Source organism: Nestor notabilis, unplaced genomic scaffold, assembly GCF_000696875.1.
Source record: "Nestor notabilis isolate BGI_N333 unplaced genomic scaffold, ASM69687v1 scaffold19641, whole genome shotgun sequence".
Lineage (NCBI taxonomy): Eukaryota > Metazoa > Chordata > Aves > Psittaciformes > Psittacidae > Nestor > Nestor notabilis.
The window spans coordinates 63,496-80,234 of NW_009914479.1; the positions used below are offsets into that span (position 1 = coordinate 63,496).

A 16,739-nucleotide genomic window follows, 5' to 3' on the forward strand; every position below is an offset into this window, starting at 1 on the left:
GTTGTCCCCTGCACTTGGGCTCCCACTTTTCCAGCCACGTGGGATACCTTGCCCCCTGTGACCGTGCTGCCTCTAGGTGCAATTAAAGAGCCAGGTCCAGTTGCTTCCACAGTGCTTTATCTTATCCCAGCTGTCCTCCAAGTCCTCTCCATGCAAGTCTCCAAGTCTTCGTCAAGGCCATGGCAGCTCAGTTGTCCCTGATGCTTCAGGAGCCCAAAGACTACCATGGGACATGCCACACTTGATTTTAATGTGGATGTAATGCTCTGCCTCCCTGGGGTTTTATAGCCACAACTGAGAGAGCTTGAGGATAGCTGAGAAGATGGCAGGAGAAATATGCTGGCCATGGGGCAGAGCAGAGGTATCCTGGCTTTTACCTGCTGCTTTATAAAAGGTCTCTGGGATGGCACCTCCAGCTTCCCAGCCTCTGCTCTGCCACCAGCTTGCAGCACTAATGAGCTCAGCAGAGGATCTGTAGAGTCCCCAGGTTACTTAAGGGAAGAAAGGAGAACAGTCCATCCTGGGCTTCTTGTTTATCATCTGCAGAATGGTAAACAAGCCTTCTAGGTGCATGGAGGTGACAAAGTGCAACCTACCTGCAATTCAGCTATTCAGAATCACTGCTATTCAGGTGCAGTGATTTTAAAAAAGCTCAGAGTAGGTTTTTTTACAGTCTTTGGAAGATTTCTGTGTTGCTTTGGCAGGGAAAACAAGAGGGCCTTTAGCAGGGAAATTTGAACTGAAGTGACCCAGTGCATATGAATAGTCATCTTGTCTCAGGTAGTCTGCCTGCTTTATAGAGGGCAGGGAGCTGTAAGATGCAGAGAGCACAGGATTTACATCAGGGAAGTGATGTTGTTAATCAAATCTTCATTCCATTGTCACTTTTATCCTCCCTTGTCTTGTGCAGCCAGTAATTCACAATAGCCTGTGCACTGTTGCTCATCCATACAGCTGCTTTCAGGGTTGGAGCTAGTATTCCCAAGATGCTGTGACTGCCCCGGGTGTTGACTGTGCTGGATACATCTGGGTACTAATGACCTTTTGATGTTCCCCAGAGGTGATGTGGCCATCCTGGGAGGTCACAGGATTCCAGGAGCAGCCTGGAAGCGCTTTGTGTCAGGCTGACAAGCAAGCATGGCAGCTGCTGGAGGAGATGATTAAGTATCTATGCAGATGTGCTATTTTCTGTCTCCTGTGTGAGCAAGGATGGGTCCTGATCCTGGGCTCAAGGCAATCTGGGCTTGCTTGCTCATCTCTGCTGCCCTTAACCTGACAGTGGATCTCAGGCTGCCAGAAGACAGTCACAAAATGTGTTTTGTTAATGCAACCAGCTTGGAGGGATATTAACCCTGGAGACATATTAAAGGGGGGCATAATCACCAGTGGTATCTGAAGGCTGTGAGATGAGATGCTTGGCTATAGCAAAATGGTCCTTGCCTGCATGCACAGGGCTGAACAGTGGGTTACAAATGGGACTGCAGCAGGATTTGTCCATGGGCCATCTTCAACTTGGGACACTAAGGGTGCAATTGGTTGAGGTGGGCTTAGCTTTGGTTTGAATTTCCTTTTTTTGCAGTGGACTTCAGTCCACTGATGCTGTGATGCTTCTTTAAATGATTAGCCAGCATTGGAGGGAGCATGGGGATTCTTGGCTGTGAGTTTAGCTTCTCTTCTGGACTCTGACTTAAAATTTGCACAACTCCAAGGGAATACCCCAAAACTGCTTTTCTAGGAGAAGCTTGTTAAGCCTAAGATGATTCTTTTCTGCAGGGGAAGTAGCAGTTGGAGAGTACTTCATAGAGTCCATGATAACAGTTTAGATTTTATTATAACTGAGCCTCTGAAAGGTTCAGGGACTTGGTGCATATATCTGTGTTGGTTCCTTAAGGAAGTGTATCATTCCTTAAGCACCAGCAGAGGTCTTAATGCTTTAGGGCAGCCAGACTGGGTACCACAAAGAAATCAAAAGAAATCAGAGCAGAATTTATTGTAAAGATTATTTTAGATTCTGAAAACTTTGCATTGGAAGATGGGTAAAGGCTGGGTTGGCAGCTGGATTGCCACTGTTGTGAGTGTGAGGTTGTCCCCTTCTCTCTGGGCCAGCAGCACAGCTGAGGGGCTGGGGATTCACCTCTGGGCTGCAGATTGTTACTCACTGCAAGGTGGCAGTGTCCCCACGTGGCTCTGTGATAGCTCTGTGCAGCTCACGTACTCCTGCTGTAGGAAGCATGCCTTCTGGCTGTGTGGAGGGACAGAGGTATGGGCTGAGATGGTGCCTGACTCCTTTCTGTCTGCCCCTCTCCCTTCCAGCAAATGAAAGAACAAGCAAAGAGCTTTTCATCGGAAATCAAGCAGATAGATTTGGATGTTAACCGCACCTTCCGAAACCACATCATGTTTCGGGATCGCTATGGAGTGAAGTGAGTACAGGAGGCTTCAGAGCCAGTGGGTATGCATGGGATGAGCTGGATGGGATGGTCAGCAGCCTCCTGGCTTGTGGTGGCCACCAGTACCCTGGCTCAGAGTAGCTCACGGGAGAGCAAAGCCATCTCTGCCTGCTCCACAAACCGTCAGCGCATGGTACAAGCCACAGATGTTGGGATTCTGATTCTGTCTTTGAAGAGGTCCATGCTGGATCATGTTCAACCCCAGTTCTGAGCCAAGCATCAGTCTGTTGTGGTGCCTTGTTCCCCAAGATGCTAGGGTTGCAGTTGTAGAGGGCTTGGTTTGGGATTGCTGGGATGACAGGGTGGGTCCTTCAGGAGCTGGGTGGGATGGGGTGAACATGGCCTCCACAACATATGAGGTTGAAGAGGTTTAACGAAGTGGCTTTGTCACCTGTCTAGGAGGAAAGCCTGCACTCTGTATCTATATGGTAATGATGCCTTCAGCAAGGAGGGAAGGGAGAAAGCAATCTACTAATAAAATGGTGTCAGTGCTTTCCCCCAGGATGTGTAACACTTGATGCTTGGGTGGTTGCAAATCTACTAATATCCCACCACCACTCCAGACCCAAAGATTTGTTTAACACAGTGGTTTAGGTACATGCATGTCACTCCAGGAGACCTGGGATGGAGCAGACTGGCTCAGCCCCACTCCGTGGGGCTGCTGGTGACTCTCACCTGAAAGAGGTGCTGTCCCACGTGCCCATCAAGGTGCTTTCTGGTTCTGTGAGCCCTGCTCCTTGCAAAAGGCATAAGTACCAGCTGGCAGGGTGTTTTCAGAGCTTTTGCTCTCTGCTTATGCATCGGTGTGCAGATAAAGCTGGAAACCTCATACTCAGGTGTTTTAATATCCTTTTTTCTCCCCAGGCAACAGGCACTCTTCCATGTCCTATCAGCATACTCGGTCTATAACACCGTAAGTAGTAAGTTAGTCCAGTTGAAGTGAATAGTGTTGGGCTTTATATATATGTGTATATATAAACATTAAAAAAAGGTTTATATATTTTTTTATATGTGCGTACATGTATATTTATTTGTGTGTATATATTTATGCACCCCCACATTTAGCCAGTGGTAATTCCAATTTTAAGTCCTAATACTGGTTTGTACAGACAGCTGCAAGACTCACAAGCAGCACAAGACTGCATAGTTATTTCATTCTCTTGTTCATTTTGTCATCTGGTAAATGACATCTGGCAGATGCATTTTGGGTGAGTCTCAGCAAAGGGGATTGCCCTTTGGCTTTGCAGCAAGACTAACTTCCTGGCTGAAAGTCCATCAAGTTCTCACTTCTTGACATACACTGAATTTATTACAGCAAACCAGTCATTTTTAGCTGAAGAGCACAGTTAGAATGAGACTAAATTAGCAGCTGAACCTACTGCCTCCATCTCCAGGAAGGAACTCCAGAAGACACAGATGATGCTCAGTGGGGGTAGTTAAGGAAACAAAGATCCCACCTCCCCTCCTACCAGATAAATGCTTACCAGATTTGTTTATTCTTTAATTACTTCAGTGCTCATGTGGCTGAAGGAATCCAAAACAGGATTGAAGCCACGTGCTGTTTGTCATCCCATCCCCTGTTCCTTGAAGTAGCTACAGGCACCTCTTATGTTGAGGCTTCTGTCCCTCACCTTCCAGGCTTGAACAGGGCTGGAGGACAGAGCGGCATGGTGGGGGGCATTGCCTGCTAGAGTTGGTCTGGAGGAGGGGCACAAAAATGGTCAAACGTGCCGGAACACCTCTCCCATGAAGAAAGGCTGAGAGTTGGGGTTGTTCAGCCTTGATAAGAGAAAGCTTTCCAGTGGGAGACTTTATTTTGGCCTTTCATTATAGAAGGGGGTCTTAAAAGAAAGGTGGCCAGGGCCTGTAGTGACAGGACAAGGGGCAACATTTTTAAACCGGAAGATGGTAGGTTTAGATTGAGCATAAAGAAGACTGTTTTTTACAATGAGAGTGGTGAGACAGTGAAAGAGGTTGCTCAGGGAGGCTGTGGCTGCCCCATCCTTGGCAGTGTTCAAGGCCAGGTTGGATGGGGCTTGTAGCAACCTGGTCTAGTGGAAGGTGTCCTTGCCCATGGCAGGGGGTTGGACTAGATGTTCTTCAAAGGTCCCTTCCAACCCAAGCCACTCTATGAAGACATTGATATGGTAGATGCTGCAGGCATACGGGAGCTGTGAATTTGAGCTTGAAGTGAGACAGACCTTGAAAGAGGAGACACAGACAGCCTGACCTGCTTCTGCAGGTTTAGCATCGTGGTGGGGTCTGACAGCATGGCAGCATGTGTGTCCCTCTTGGCTTTTGCAGGAAGTGAGCTACTGCCAAGGGATGAGCCAGATCGCAGCCATTCTGCTGATGTACTTAAACGAAGAGGATGCATTTTGGGCACTGGCACAGCTGCTGACCAATCAGCGTCACGCCATGCATGGTAAGGCTGGGGTGGGATGTGGATGGGGGCTCTTGCAAGTGGGAGGGAAGACTGTTTAGGCTAGTCAGTAGAGCTTCGTTTCTCCTCACATGCTTGTTTAAAATGGGTAAGACTTAATTATGTGCTGATGTAACCCGATAATGGAGCTGAACTTCACTCTTGGAGGCAGACATGTTCATCAGAGAAAAATATCAGCACTGAGCTTTAGTGCTTGGTAATTAATGCTTTCACAGAGGTGCTGTCTTCCCTCCTGAGTGCATTGCCCTTGGCAATCAATTAACTCAAGGTTGCAGGTTTTTAAGAAGTCTCACAGAAGTACGTGTAAGAGCATCATGTAACTCTCCATTTTTAGCATGCCAGACCCACGTACCCTTGTGTTTTTATGAAGATGTGATTCCACCAAATGTACTGAATTATTTTATTTCAAACACATTAAAGACCCTTTTGTCTTACTTGTGGTCAGCAGTAATCTATGCACAGAGGGTTATTTTATCAGCGGAGGGCTAAGCCTTATGGCTTGATAGCTCCAGTCTTAAATGCCTGTCCTACTAGATTACAGAGTGCTGCACAAGCTTGTGTTCAAACAACAGCTTTTTCTCTGAACCTTGGTAAGCATCAAGATGTGTTGAGAGAGGTCTTGACCAAGACAAGTCTCGGGTGGGAAGGGGAGCGGGTTTGCTCTGCAGGGTGAGAAGGACTAGCTGGGGTTGGTGCTGAGAGTGCTGTCACCCATGTGGGATGGGTTGAAGGGTGGGCTCCAGAGGGATGCCAGCAGAGGTAGTTGGGTGCACTGTAGTCCAGGTGACTTCAACAGCCAATGCAGGGGATGAGTTTCTAGAAAATGAGGCTGCCCCCATGACTGCTTCAGAGCTTTTCTGGTTATTTTTTATTTCTCCATCTTTTCTCATTAGGTTTTTTCATTCCTGGATTCCCGAAGCTGCAGAGATTCCAAGCTCACCACGAGCAGATTTTAAGCAAGATGGTTCCCAAACTGAAGAAGCACATGGTATCTTTTTGCTATCGGTCTCCCCATGCTAATAATCATATTTTAATGCTGGAGCAATTAGGGTAATGTTCTGCCAGGGATATGCACAACTGAACGTATTTCTAACCGTGTAGGACTGCTTCAGCTGCAAAGAGGCAAGTGTTTATTAAATGGGATGCCTGAATCTTGATTATCATTTGCTTGCTGGTCATCATTAGTGTAGGAACTGCTAAAATCTAACAGCTTCCTTCAGAAAGTCAGGCAGGAAGGTTCACAGAGCCTGCTGCAAAAGGAGCTGGTTTGTACAGCAGCAAGGCTGGGCTGTGTTCTTACACCAGATGCAAAGCCCAAAAGGTGATGCTGGACTGTCTGGAGTCTTAATTCAATAATTATTAGCCCCAAGTGCTTGCATTTAACAGGTTTGCTGTTATTTAAAGGCAGGAGGGGTGTAAGATCTGCTGTGTGTTTTGTTGCTGGGGCACGTCCAGTTGTTTATCTCTCTGGCAGATGGTAGGAGCCCATTTGGTGTCTGGAGGAGCATCTGCAGGAGACATCAACTGCAGTCTAATGTCTAGGCAACTATTTTGCAACACCTGCTTCCTTTTTTTTTTTTTCCCTTGCCCCCTGCTCTTGCGTTTGCTGTAGACAGTTGGTATTCAGTGGCCAGACTCCTGAAGGTTTCTTATGCTCCCAGGGGGTCTGGAGGTCCAGCTTCAGGGAAAGCTGTTTATATTGCCATCATCTGCAACAGCTCTTGCTTTGTTCTGCAAATGAGCCAGTCCTGGCTATGAAAGTGAAACAGAGTCAGGACAGGTTTTCACCTAATTATAGCCTTGTGGATGGGAGAGACCTGAGCAAAGAGGATGGGAATAACTCTCTGAAAGCTGCTTGTGCCTCCTGGTCCCCAAAGGCTCCCCAGGCTTGCAGGTGCCCAGCACTAGCCAAAGCAAAGACCAGAGCTGGGTGTTAATCCCCTGGGCTTCTTTTTCTTCCCATCCCCACTGCTTTGCTGGCTTTGCAGCAGCAGTCACATCAACTTTATGCACTTGCAGGGCACTGTGCATCCCAGCACCAGCCATGCCATGCCATGAGCTGTGCCAGAAAAAGCAAAGCTGTGTGTGGGTGCTGTGCTGAATCTCAGACAGGGATGGAAAAGTGACAGACCAGGGTGGTGATGGTGAGGTTTTAAAGAGTTTTCCTTAGTCTGTCAAGCTGTCCTGCTCCTGCAGCAGCCATGACATGCAAATGAGGTAGTGCTAGCAAAGCTAGCTTGACAGTGCTGGTCTGGATTTACCTGTGGAATACTTGGGGTTAATCATTTTTGTGGTGCTCAAAGAGGCTCGCATGGGAATTGCTATGGAAACAAAAAAGGAGTGCATGGTTTGGGTTCCTGGAAGTGTTTTGTAGCTCCCCGAAGCAGATATTAGGCCAGAAAAGCTTCTAGGAATCCCTCTCCAAAGCTGTGGCTGAAGTCTGGCCACGTCAAGGATCAGGTTCAATCCAAATCTTGGGCAAACGCCCAGAGCAGGGCTTCAACACTGGTATTTGAAGCAGGGGCTTTGCTGGAAGACAAACTGCAGGCAGATCCTGCACTTAGACCCCAGCTTTAATAAACCAGCCAGCCAGCCGCCCCCAAACCCTATGAGTTGCTTGTACCTCCAGCAGCCAGCCTGGCGAAACGCCTTGTCTCTCTTTGCTGTCTCCTCCTAGGACAAGGAGCAGATGACTACGGGGATTTACACGACCAAGTGGTTCCTGCAGTGTTTCATCGACCGGGTGAGGATTGGTTGCTTTTGGGTTGTTTGCTGCTTTGCTGCTTGCATGCATGGTTAATCTGCCTGTTTTTATAAAAAGGTATCATAATTTGAAGAAAGTGTTAGTATTTTGTAAGGTGGGATATTGTGCACACTCTCATCAGGCAAAAACTTTAATAAGGGAGAAGTTAAAAATAACTGAATGTCACTGATGACAAGCCAGTTCATGCTGCCTCATCACAAGAGGTCACTGGGAGAAGGCTCAGCAGCAGCAGTATAGGCTGCAAACTTGGGAGAGATCTTTCTCTTGCCCACTGGCACTGGTGCAAAGGCAATTAACCTCACTTGGGCTCTGGAAACGACATGGGGAGATGAGCAGCTGGAGGCACAAACCTCAACAAACAGCACTGCAGCAGTTGCACGTAAAGGAGTGGACGGGGCACTGGAGACGCATGTAAGTGTGAGAAAATTGCTCTGATTTGTCCAGAGCTAATTTGCCAGTCCTGAGCCAAGACTACTTTATTTTTAGGGGCACCATTGTGCTTGCACACTTGAAAGCAGTATCCAGACTTGCTAATGTTTATGGTATCTGCATGTCCCCAGGCTCAATTTTCTGCTGCCTCATTTCCTATAAAACAGTGGATGACCTTTTCCCCTTGAGAGGGAACTCACTGATTTGCAGTCTGTCCCTAAATGTTGTACAAAATGCCACGTTCCTTTAACTGCAGTAATGTGGTAAAAGAGCTGTGACGGCCAGTCACGCCAGACTCCAGAGAGTAAGCACAGCATCCTGAATTTGAACTTAAATGTCACAGTGGGACTAGCGTTAATTTCTGTGTTGGTGAGATGCCTTGAATCTTTGTTGGGAGATGATGGGCTGCTCCATCATTATTTCACTCCTGTTTGTAAGATTGGGTCTGGGTGCAAATGAAAGACTCTTGCAGAGGTTTGTCTAGAAGACATACATAAGCCTGCATATAAGGAAGACTACTTCTCTAGGCACCAAAGGAGTGATTTTTTTTTTTTTAATGCTTAGTGAAGCACTGCTGAGCCTTCAGACCTATCCCATAAATACCCCTTAATCTGTCTGGGCAATGTGGATGGATACAGGAGTGCCTTTGTGCACTCACAAGGCTGAGTGGGTAGGCAAACCCATGTGCTATCGTGCCTGTGTAGAAACTTTCTCCTTTTTCTGCATTCGTGGCTGGATTGTAAGTACTTTTCCAGCCTCCCAGTGGTGTTGACTTTAAGGCAAAACCATAGAAAATGAAAGAGGGTTTTGTGTTATAGATAAATCCTGGTCATCCGGTGCCTTGCCTTGCTGTGTGTTTTTGTGCAAGGAGACATAGTGATGCCACCATAATCGTTCAGTCAGTGCTAACAGGCTGTTTTTTTGTTTGTGTGTTTGAAACAGACTCCGTTCACCCTCACCTTGCGGCTGTGGGATATCTACATCCTGGAAGGAGAGCGGGTGCTGACGGCCATGGCTTACACCATACTCAAACTGCACAAAAGTAAGGTCCTAGCAGAGTGCGTCTTGTATGGCAGAAGTGGCACCCTTCTGTGCTGCTCCCCTGCTGCTGACCCAGGAAGCCTTGCTGGCCACTACGAGCCTGCTTGGTGCCCTGTGCTGGGCACAAAAAGGAACAGTCCCCACCTCCAGGGAGGAAGTGAGATGCCACAAGGGTTGAAACACTGTGCTTGGTGCACAGCAAACCCCACCTGAAACACTCCCAGCTGCCTCTTAGAAAGATGCTGCATCCCACATCTTTTATCAGCATGCTTTTAGGGGCAATACAGACAGCAACCCATCTGTCTGCACAGCTCTGTGGCAGTTCAGCTGAAAAAGCTGTAGAGGGAGAAATAAATCCATTAATATACTTCTAAAATGACCAAAACCCGGTTTTTTTTTTTACATAACATTAAGACAGTGATGTTTCTACATCGAGATCATTGTGACTTTGAACCCCACTGCTCCCACAGGCTAGCAGTCTTACTTTTTAACCCTGTTAGATCTTTAATCTGGGACAGGAACCTTTGGGCCGGTGGGATTTATGGGACTGCAAACAGCCATCCTGCTCTTCCTTCAGTTGAGAGAAGAACAGGCTATCCAGAAATAATACAGCTTCAAGTATCCCATTTGTTTGCAAAGACTGGTAAACTGGCAGGCAGGAGGAGAGAAATAATTTCTCCTCCCTAAGGAAGGTGTGATGTGGATTGGCATCCCTGCCAACATCCTATCCCTTGCTGCATCCCTGAGGTGGGTCCGTATGTCTGCCTGCTTCCCTGCCTGGTGGCTGTTCAGTCTTGACACTCTGGGTCTATCTCATGGAGCTTTTCCTCCTCCTAGAGGTATTGCTGAGAACTTCCAGAAATGGCCTAAAATGTGCATCCTGGTCAGCATAGGTCCCAGCTACTGCTGAGCTACTGCCCAGAGGTGGCACGGGTGTGTAAATGTATCGACAATCCTGAGCAACAGCAGGAAGGTGGGAGAGAGGCAGAAATGTTCAGGCTGTCCCACGTCGCAGTGGGAACAGCAGCAGAATCCCAGATAAAACCAAAGCACTGCAACCCACGCTTTGGCCATGCCAGAGCCATTCCTCCTTTCTGCTGCCCCCAGAACGCTTGCTGAAGATGACGCTGGAAGATTTACGGGAGTTTCTGCAGGAGAAAATCGCCGCTTCCCTGCAGTACGAGGACGATGCCGTCATCGAGCAACTGCAGGTGTCGATGACTGAACTGCGCAAGATGAAGTGTGACCTCCCCCCGCCAGGTGGGTAGCAGGGAAAGGCAGGCAGCCCAGCGGCAATGATTGGTGGTACCTGTGTCCCCTGAGGGCCAGAGCATCCCTCTGGTGTAGCTGGGAGCCGGGGCAGCCTGAAGGGCTGGTGTCCGCTGTGTGCAGCATCTGCCTTCCCCGCAGTCAGAGCACGACGGGTGCAAAAATGAACTGATGCATCATTTGGGTTTTATTTTATTTTCTCTTGCTTCCAATGCAGCAAAGCCTGAGGAGTTCCCACGGAAACCCCTGGGCCTAGAGCTCTCCCTCAACCCAGTACCCATGAAGGGCAACGTGGCAGCCAATGGCCAGAATGGCCGGATGGGTGAGCACCCCCCGGACAGGGAACCCCATCCCAACAGAAGTCCCGAGGCTCCAGGAGAGATGGTGGCAGAGGCGAGGACTGCCACCCTCCAAGGCAGTGAAGCAGCTGAAGTGACAGACGTCCACTTGCATCCTTCTGGAGGGGGGTCACTGGGAGAGGAGGGTCAGGTGGAGCCCACCGGGGACAGACAGCCACCATGTCTTTTGAAGGCAAGTGAGATGCAGGCTCATCACCTCTTGCCCACAGCCCTGCCGCTGGAGCAGGCTCCTCTCACTCCTGTCTGTGCCATGGCGGACCACGAGTCTGTCCCCCTCCCCACCCCTGCTGAGCTCGGCTCCTCAGACTCCTCTCTCCAAAACACATCGAGTCCTCCTGACTCAAGCACGACTGAGTTTTCTGCTACGGACCATGCTGTGTGGCAGCCAAATCCTGTTGCCCTGCCGGTGAGAGAACAAGCATCTTCCTTCTGCGAAGAGAAAGTGCTTGAGGCACCCCCTCATCCTCCTCTGGATGGTTTGCAGCATCTCTCCAGTGAGTCTCAGTGTGACAGCTCCCCTGAGAGCAAGCGCCGGGAGGAGACAGCTGAGAAGCGCTGCAGAGCAGCACCACCAGACAAAACGGACTTGAAGCACTTGGCATCCAAAGCTGCATCCATGGGGGAGCTCGCCAGCCTGCAGCAGAACGGGCCAGGGAGCACCAGCATGCAGTGGCCGCAGGGGCTGGCAGGGGGCCGTGTGCCCATCCTATCCAGCATCAAGGTGGAGGCAGTGGGGCTGGGTGAGGGCTACCCCTTGCAGCAGGCACCGTCCCCCGTGGTGGAGGGGAACAGTCCCTATACTGTTATCAAAACCACCACTCCCCTCCACCTGGCCCATGCAACAGAGCAGGATGTAGCGAACAGGAAGCAGGTGGCATTGCCACTGCCCGAGACTGGATGTCCCCTGTCTGCCACCTTTATGCCACCATCTCTTGTGCTGGACCCGGAGAAGGCAGATGCCCAAAAAAGCTTCGAGAAACCATTAAACGCGCTCAAAGCCCCACGACCCCCTCTAAGCCCCAAACCAAAATCACTGCCACGGGTTGCCAAATCGCACTCGGAGAACAATTTCCTTTCAGGCTCTCCTTCCCTGGCGAAGCTGCCCAAATCAGTGACATTTTAGTGGCAATGGGGGGAGGCAAGGGAGAGAAAGCAGGTGCTGGAGTAGCACCCTCATCCCATTTTCAGAACCCCCCTTCAGCAGGGCTGTGTCAGGGAGACAGCACAGCAGCCAACGCCTGTTGAGCTGTGCTTTGGTACGGGCGCCTGGTGAGACAGTGGAGCAGTGGCCGCCAGTGCCAGGAGGCACCAGCAAACTGGGTTTGTGTCTTTCCTATGGACAAATTAGCGCTTTCATCTTGTGTTTCTTGAAGCTCCTCAAGCCTCATTGTGTGTGTGGGAGAGAGACAGGGCTGGTGAATGTGTTCTGTGTTCCCTTCTGCTCCTGCCTGCCACAGGTACCCATGGGCATGGAAGCAGATACAAGGCATAGGGATCCAGAATGCTTTCTTTAAAAAGCCCCATCAGTGCAGCCAAGAGCGTTGCTTTCAGAGGCCTTTATAGCAATAGATCTTTGCTTCTTTCCCCAGACCTGCAGTTGTAGACAGCAGCATTTTTAGGCAGGGCTGTGGCGTCCTGGCAGGACACAGGCACCCCTCTGCCTACTCTATGCAATTCCACAGCCCAGCTGTAACTGGCTCCTGCTGCAGTGGTGGATGGTGTCCTGGAGGGGAGGTTTAACAGCAGGTAAGTCCCTGGGCGGTCTCTCTTGGTGTGACCCCGGTGGAGGACTGCCAGCAGGATGATTCTTTCCTAATTTCTCAAGGTGACAAGGACAGTGAAGGTTGAGCCTGGTCTCTTGAGCTGAATGGCCTTTCTGCTGGCTTTTCCTGCTCAGGTCTAGAGGTGGGGAGCAGGCTTCAGGAAAAGGGGCTACTGCTTCAGGAAACCTACTGCCTTCATTAGCAAGCTGCTGGAGGTGTGGTGGTGTCTAACTGTCACAGTGCTCAAACTGAAGTCTGCTTTTACTTTAGAGCAAGTTAAGAGTCAGGGTGGAAACGGAATAGGCACTGGGGAGGGGGAGCACATTGCCCACAACCTGATCTCAGCATTTATGGTTTAGCCCACCTGGAAATTAACTACCAAGGAAGGAAACCTGGGCACAGAGGTTTGGAAGATGATGCTGTAGAGCATCAACATCTCCACAGCCTACTGCTGAGGAGATAATGGGATGGGTGCCACCCATGACCACTTGCCCTTCATGTACCTAGTGGTCTGTCCATCTCCTCCCCTTCCCAGGGTGTTGCTGCTGCACAGCCCAAACTATTGGCTGGAGGTGTGTAGGAAGCCGAGGAAAGCTCACCCCACTGAAAGAGCGGCTCCAAGTTCCTGTTCCCAGTATGTACTTAAGGAAGGAAGGTAAATGGAAGCAGCAGGAAATAAATTAGTCCAGGTATGCAGTATTTGACTCTGCTGTCCAGAAGGGGTGGCTGTAGATGTCTCCTTAGGTGGGACTGCAGGTGTGATTCCTATCCATATAATGGAGACCCTGGGCTCCTCTAAGTTCTGAGGAGACTTTGAAAACTCTTTTTTATCTCACAGGCTGCTTCAGTAACATAACCTGACCTGCAGCCTACCTGGAAGCCCAGCAGAAAACTTCCACTAAGTTACTTTGTGGAGTTTATCAGTTTAGGGGTCTTTTCTTGTTAGCAGCAGGGTGAGCATTGAAAGGAGCACCCTACGTTTGGCTGTAGCCAGACAGACAGAGCACCCTCACCTCCTGTTGTAACCCCTGCTCTGTCAGAGAGCCCATCATCTTGTCCTCTTCAAAGCAGGGATAACCCTATCAGCTACCTCGCAGGAGAGTTGTGAGGAGTCGGGAGTTGCTCTTTGAGGAGAAGTGTTTACGAAGAACTGTTCAACATTTGTGTTTCGAGATGCCATGGGTCCTTTCTAGGGCAATGGTGCTTGAACTGCTGGTTTTAATTTAGAGTACGTTCTTCAGTAACCGCACAGTAGTTAAACCCATTTGTGTGTTAAAATACCTGGGCAGTATTTCAAGACAGGTACCAGTTGCCCTTTGCTAGCAAAGGCTGTTGGAGCTTGTTGGGAAGCAACAAGAAGCGTCTGAGGGTGGGTGGTCAGCTCTTGGCTTGGTTTCTGTAGCTTCTGGGTGGGGGTTTCTGGCCTCTCCCTGATGCACATATAGGACTCTTGCTAAGATGTCTGAGCATTTGGCTCCTGTAAGAGCCGAGACCTCTTCTTCCCCTCATTTTGACTTATTCCCCCTCATTTTGGGCGCACAGCCTTTGCACATAGTGTTGCATGTGCACCTGGGCTCTTATACCCAGTGCATGTCTGGGATGTTTTGCAGTATTCACATTTAAAAAGGTGGTTTGTTCTAGTTTTGGAAAGCTGTCAAATGCACAGTACCCATAGCATGGTGTTTAACAAGAGTTTGAGAGGGTTCCTCCCCTCCAAACCCTAATGGGAATGAGCAGCAAGGTCCTTGCTCACCTCCAGGCCTGAGGGAAGGCACCAGTTGGTTGCAATGACTTCTGGACCAGGCAGCTACAGGCTCCTCCTTCCCACTATAGTGCGCTTCTTGCTGGGAAGGTCTCTCAGCTCTTCACTGTGCCACATAAGAAGCTCTTCTCCAGCCTGCAGCCCCTGAAAGGGGCTTCCTGCCAGGTTTGGCAAGAGTTCCTGGGAGCCAGCAACGTGCATTAGCTTCCTTGGAGTGATGCTCTCGCTTCAGCACATCAGAGCATAATTGACAGGAGATCCTGGCTCCTCTACCTTTTGCTGCAGATGAAGGTACAGCCATGGCACATCTGTGGCAGCAGTGGTGGGCAGGACATGGTCCAGCCTCAGCACTTTCACTGGGGATAGGAAGGGAAGAAGGGCAAAGATGGCAGCTCAGCAGGACAAAGAAGTGGCCCAGGCTACTTGCACCCCTGCCCCAGTCTCCTACAGCCTCAGCCCCTTAGCAAAAGCCTCTCCTACCGTGAGCAAACTCAGGAAAGCAGCTCCCCTGCTCTCCCCATCCTTGCCCCCCAGCCCTGGGATGACTCTCACCTCGCTGCCCTCCATGTAGTTCTAAAGACCAATGTTGTGGGTTTGGGGGGTTGTTCTTTTCTGTTTTGGGATTTTTTTGTAACTGAGCACTTTGAGTGGCTGCGGCACCGGAGGGCAGCAGGAGCCACAGGGACTCGCGCTGGGGAGCCGCGGGAGGTCGGCAGGAGCCACAGGGACTGGTGCTGGGGACCAGCTCCAGCACGGGATGGTGGTTGAGGTCAGGTCTCTTGGCCATGGACTTGAAGACCCTGACTACCATTTGCTTTTCTTTTTAATTGCTATTTTTGTTTACAGCGTGGAACGCTTCCTCCATGACTCTTTCTAATGTATTATAATTATTACTTAAAAGAAAACCAAAACAACATTTTTTCTTTTGTTATTTTTTTGGCGGGTTTCTTTTGTAAGGAAGTTTTTTTTTGGGGGGTGGGGGGAAAGCCAATCATTCCTTTTTACACCGATCCACACAGACTGTCCGGAGTATTTGATGCTGTGTTTTACATGGTTGTAATTATAACAGTTAAAGAAGTTTAGCATAAAATCAGACTGCATGAGGTTTCTTGCGATGACAGATGCTACAGAAGACCGGTTGCCTTCTCCTGCTGGCTTTTGGCTTGGTTCACCAGGCGTGCTTCTGCTGTGGTGGGTCCAACCCACTCCATCCCTGCCTTCCAGCCTGGCTTTTTTATCGAGGTTCAATCCAGGCATCCCCAGCAGCAGTGGAAAGAAAACTGCTCCTTCCTACACCCTGCTGTCCCCTCCCGGCTCACTGAGCCAAGAGCAGCATCCTGCCTCTACCCTCTGCACATCTCTCCCAGCACAAGGCCGGTGGCCAGCAGCCCCACTGCAGCTCTCATTTGGATGAGATTGTGAGTTTGGATTTTGTTTTCCTGCCTGCAGGCAGCGCTGGAGGGTGGGATGGGACAGGGAGCCGATGGCCACAGCTCCTGCAAGGCAGGTGGGTGCAACTCCAGCGGCACAATGTGAGTCAGGACTGAGTCATGCTTCCACCAGTTACTGGGACCATAAGGTGGTGCTGCTCACAGCTGAAAATGGATTTTAACAAGCTGTGTGAGCAGTACCTCTGACACACCCCAAGTTTCAGGGCCAGTGCTTCCTGTGCTTGGAAAACCATGGTACTATTGTCTTTGGGGTGTTAAATTTGGGCAGTATTCCGGTTTCCTCTAAGAGAAGGGTGCCATTTGGTACTTAAACAACATGGTTACCATGAACACAGGGTCATTTGTCTCTACCAGGGGGCAGAATGACTGACAGCAAAATGGATGGGGCCACAATTAGCTAAATACTACCCTAGGATCGAAGGGCAGTCAGGAAATGTGGCATCCCTATGCATCGCCCCATCAAGACCATCAAATAATAATTTACTGCTTCTAGGGGACCAAGAGCAGGACAGCTGTGTAGTTCCAAGCCCAAGCTTACCAATATGCACTTGCTGTACAGCACTGGGACTGGTGGTAAATGAACTCTGGAGAAGCTGCTTAAATCTAAATGGCCTTTTCAGCAGGGTCATCCTGCTACTTCTCGGTCTGTGCTTAGCATTTACCAGTATTCTCATTATACCCTCCCTTTACCTGTTGGAGCCATTGCTCATCATGGCTTTCTGCCACCTCCTAACACCAGCTCTGTTCCCTTTGTTCTCACCCGGGGCTGGTCCCGGCACAGAAACTACTCCAACACAGACCCGCAAGCTGCGCTCACTTCTGGTGTCCTGGCAGCCTGCTATGGCTCCTGTCCTTCCTGGCTCCTGAACAGCCAAACCAGCAGTGCCAGCAGCTGGGGCAGGCAGGCCACGTCTCATCCTGTCGCTCACTGGCTCTCTTCCGAGCCACGGCTGCACTCCTCATCCTCCTCCCTGCCCGCCACCCACAACAGCTAAGAGCTCAGCAACC

General features: G+C 49.9%; 1 protein-coding gene across 1 annotated transcript in view; it reads left to right on the forward strand.

The window, feature by feature from the left end:
* LOC104412859 (USP6 N-terminal-like protein) overlaps positions 1-11,878 on the forward strand; it is a 30,880-nt gene extending 19,002 nt beyond the window's left edge. The window contains exons 7-14 of the mRNA XM_010023685.1: positions 2,314-2,423; positions 3,315-3,363; positions 4,755-4,875; positions 5,787-5,881; positions 7,571-7,636; positions 9,029-9,128; positions 10,235-10,387; positions 10,614-11,878. Of these exons, the coding sequence (XP_010021987.1) occupies positions 2,314-2,423; positions 3,315-3,363; positions 4,755-4,875; positions 5,787-5,881; positions 7,571-7,636; positions 9,029-9,128; positions 10,235-10,387; positions 10,614-11,878 (1,959 nt within the window). The remainder of the gene's footprint in view (positions 1-2,313; positions 2,424-3,314; positions 3,364-4,754; positions 4,876-5,786; positions 5,882-7,570; positions 7,637-9,028; positions 9,129-10,234; positions 10,388-10,613) is intronic.
* The last annotated feature ends 4,861 nt before the right edge of the window (positions 11,879-16,739 follow it).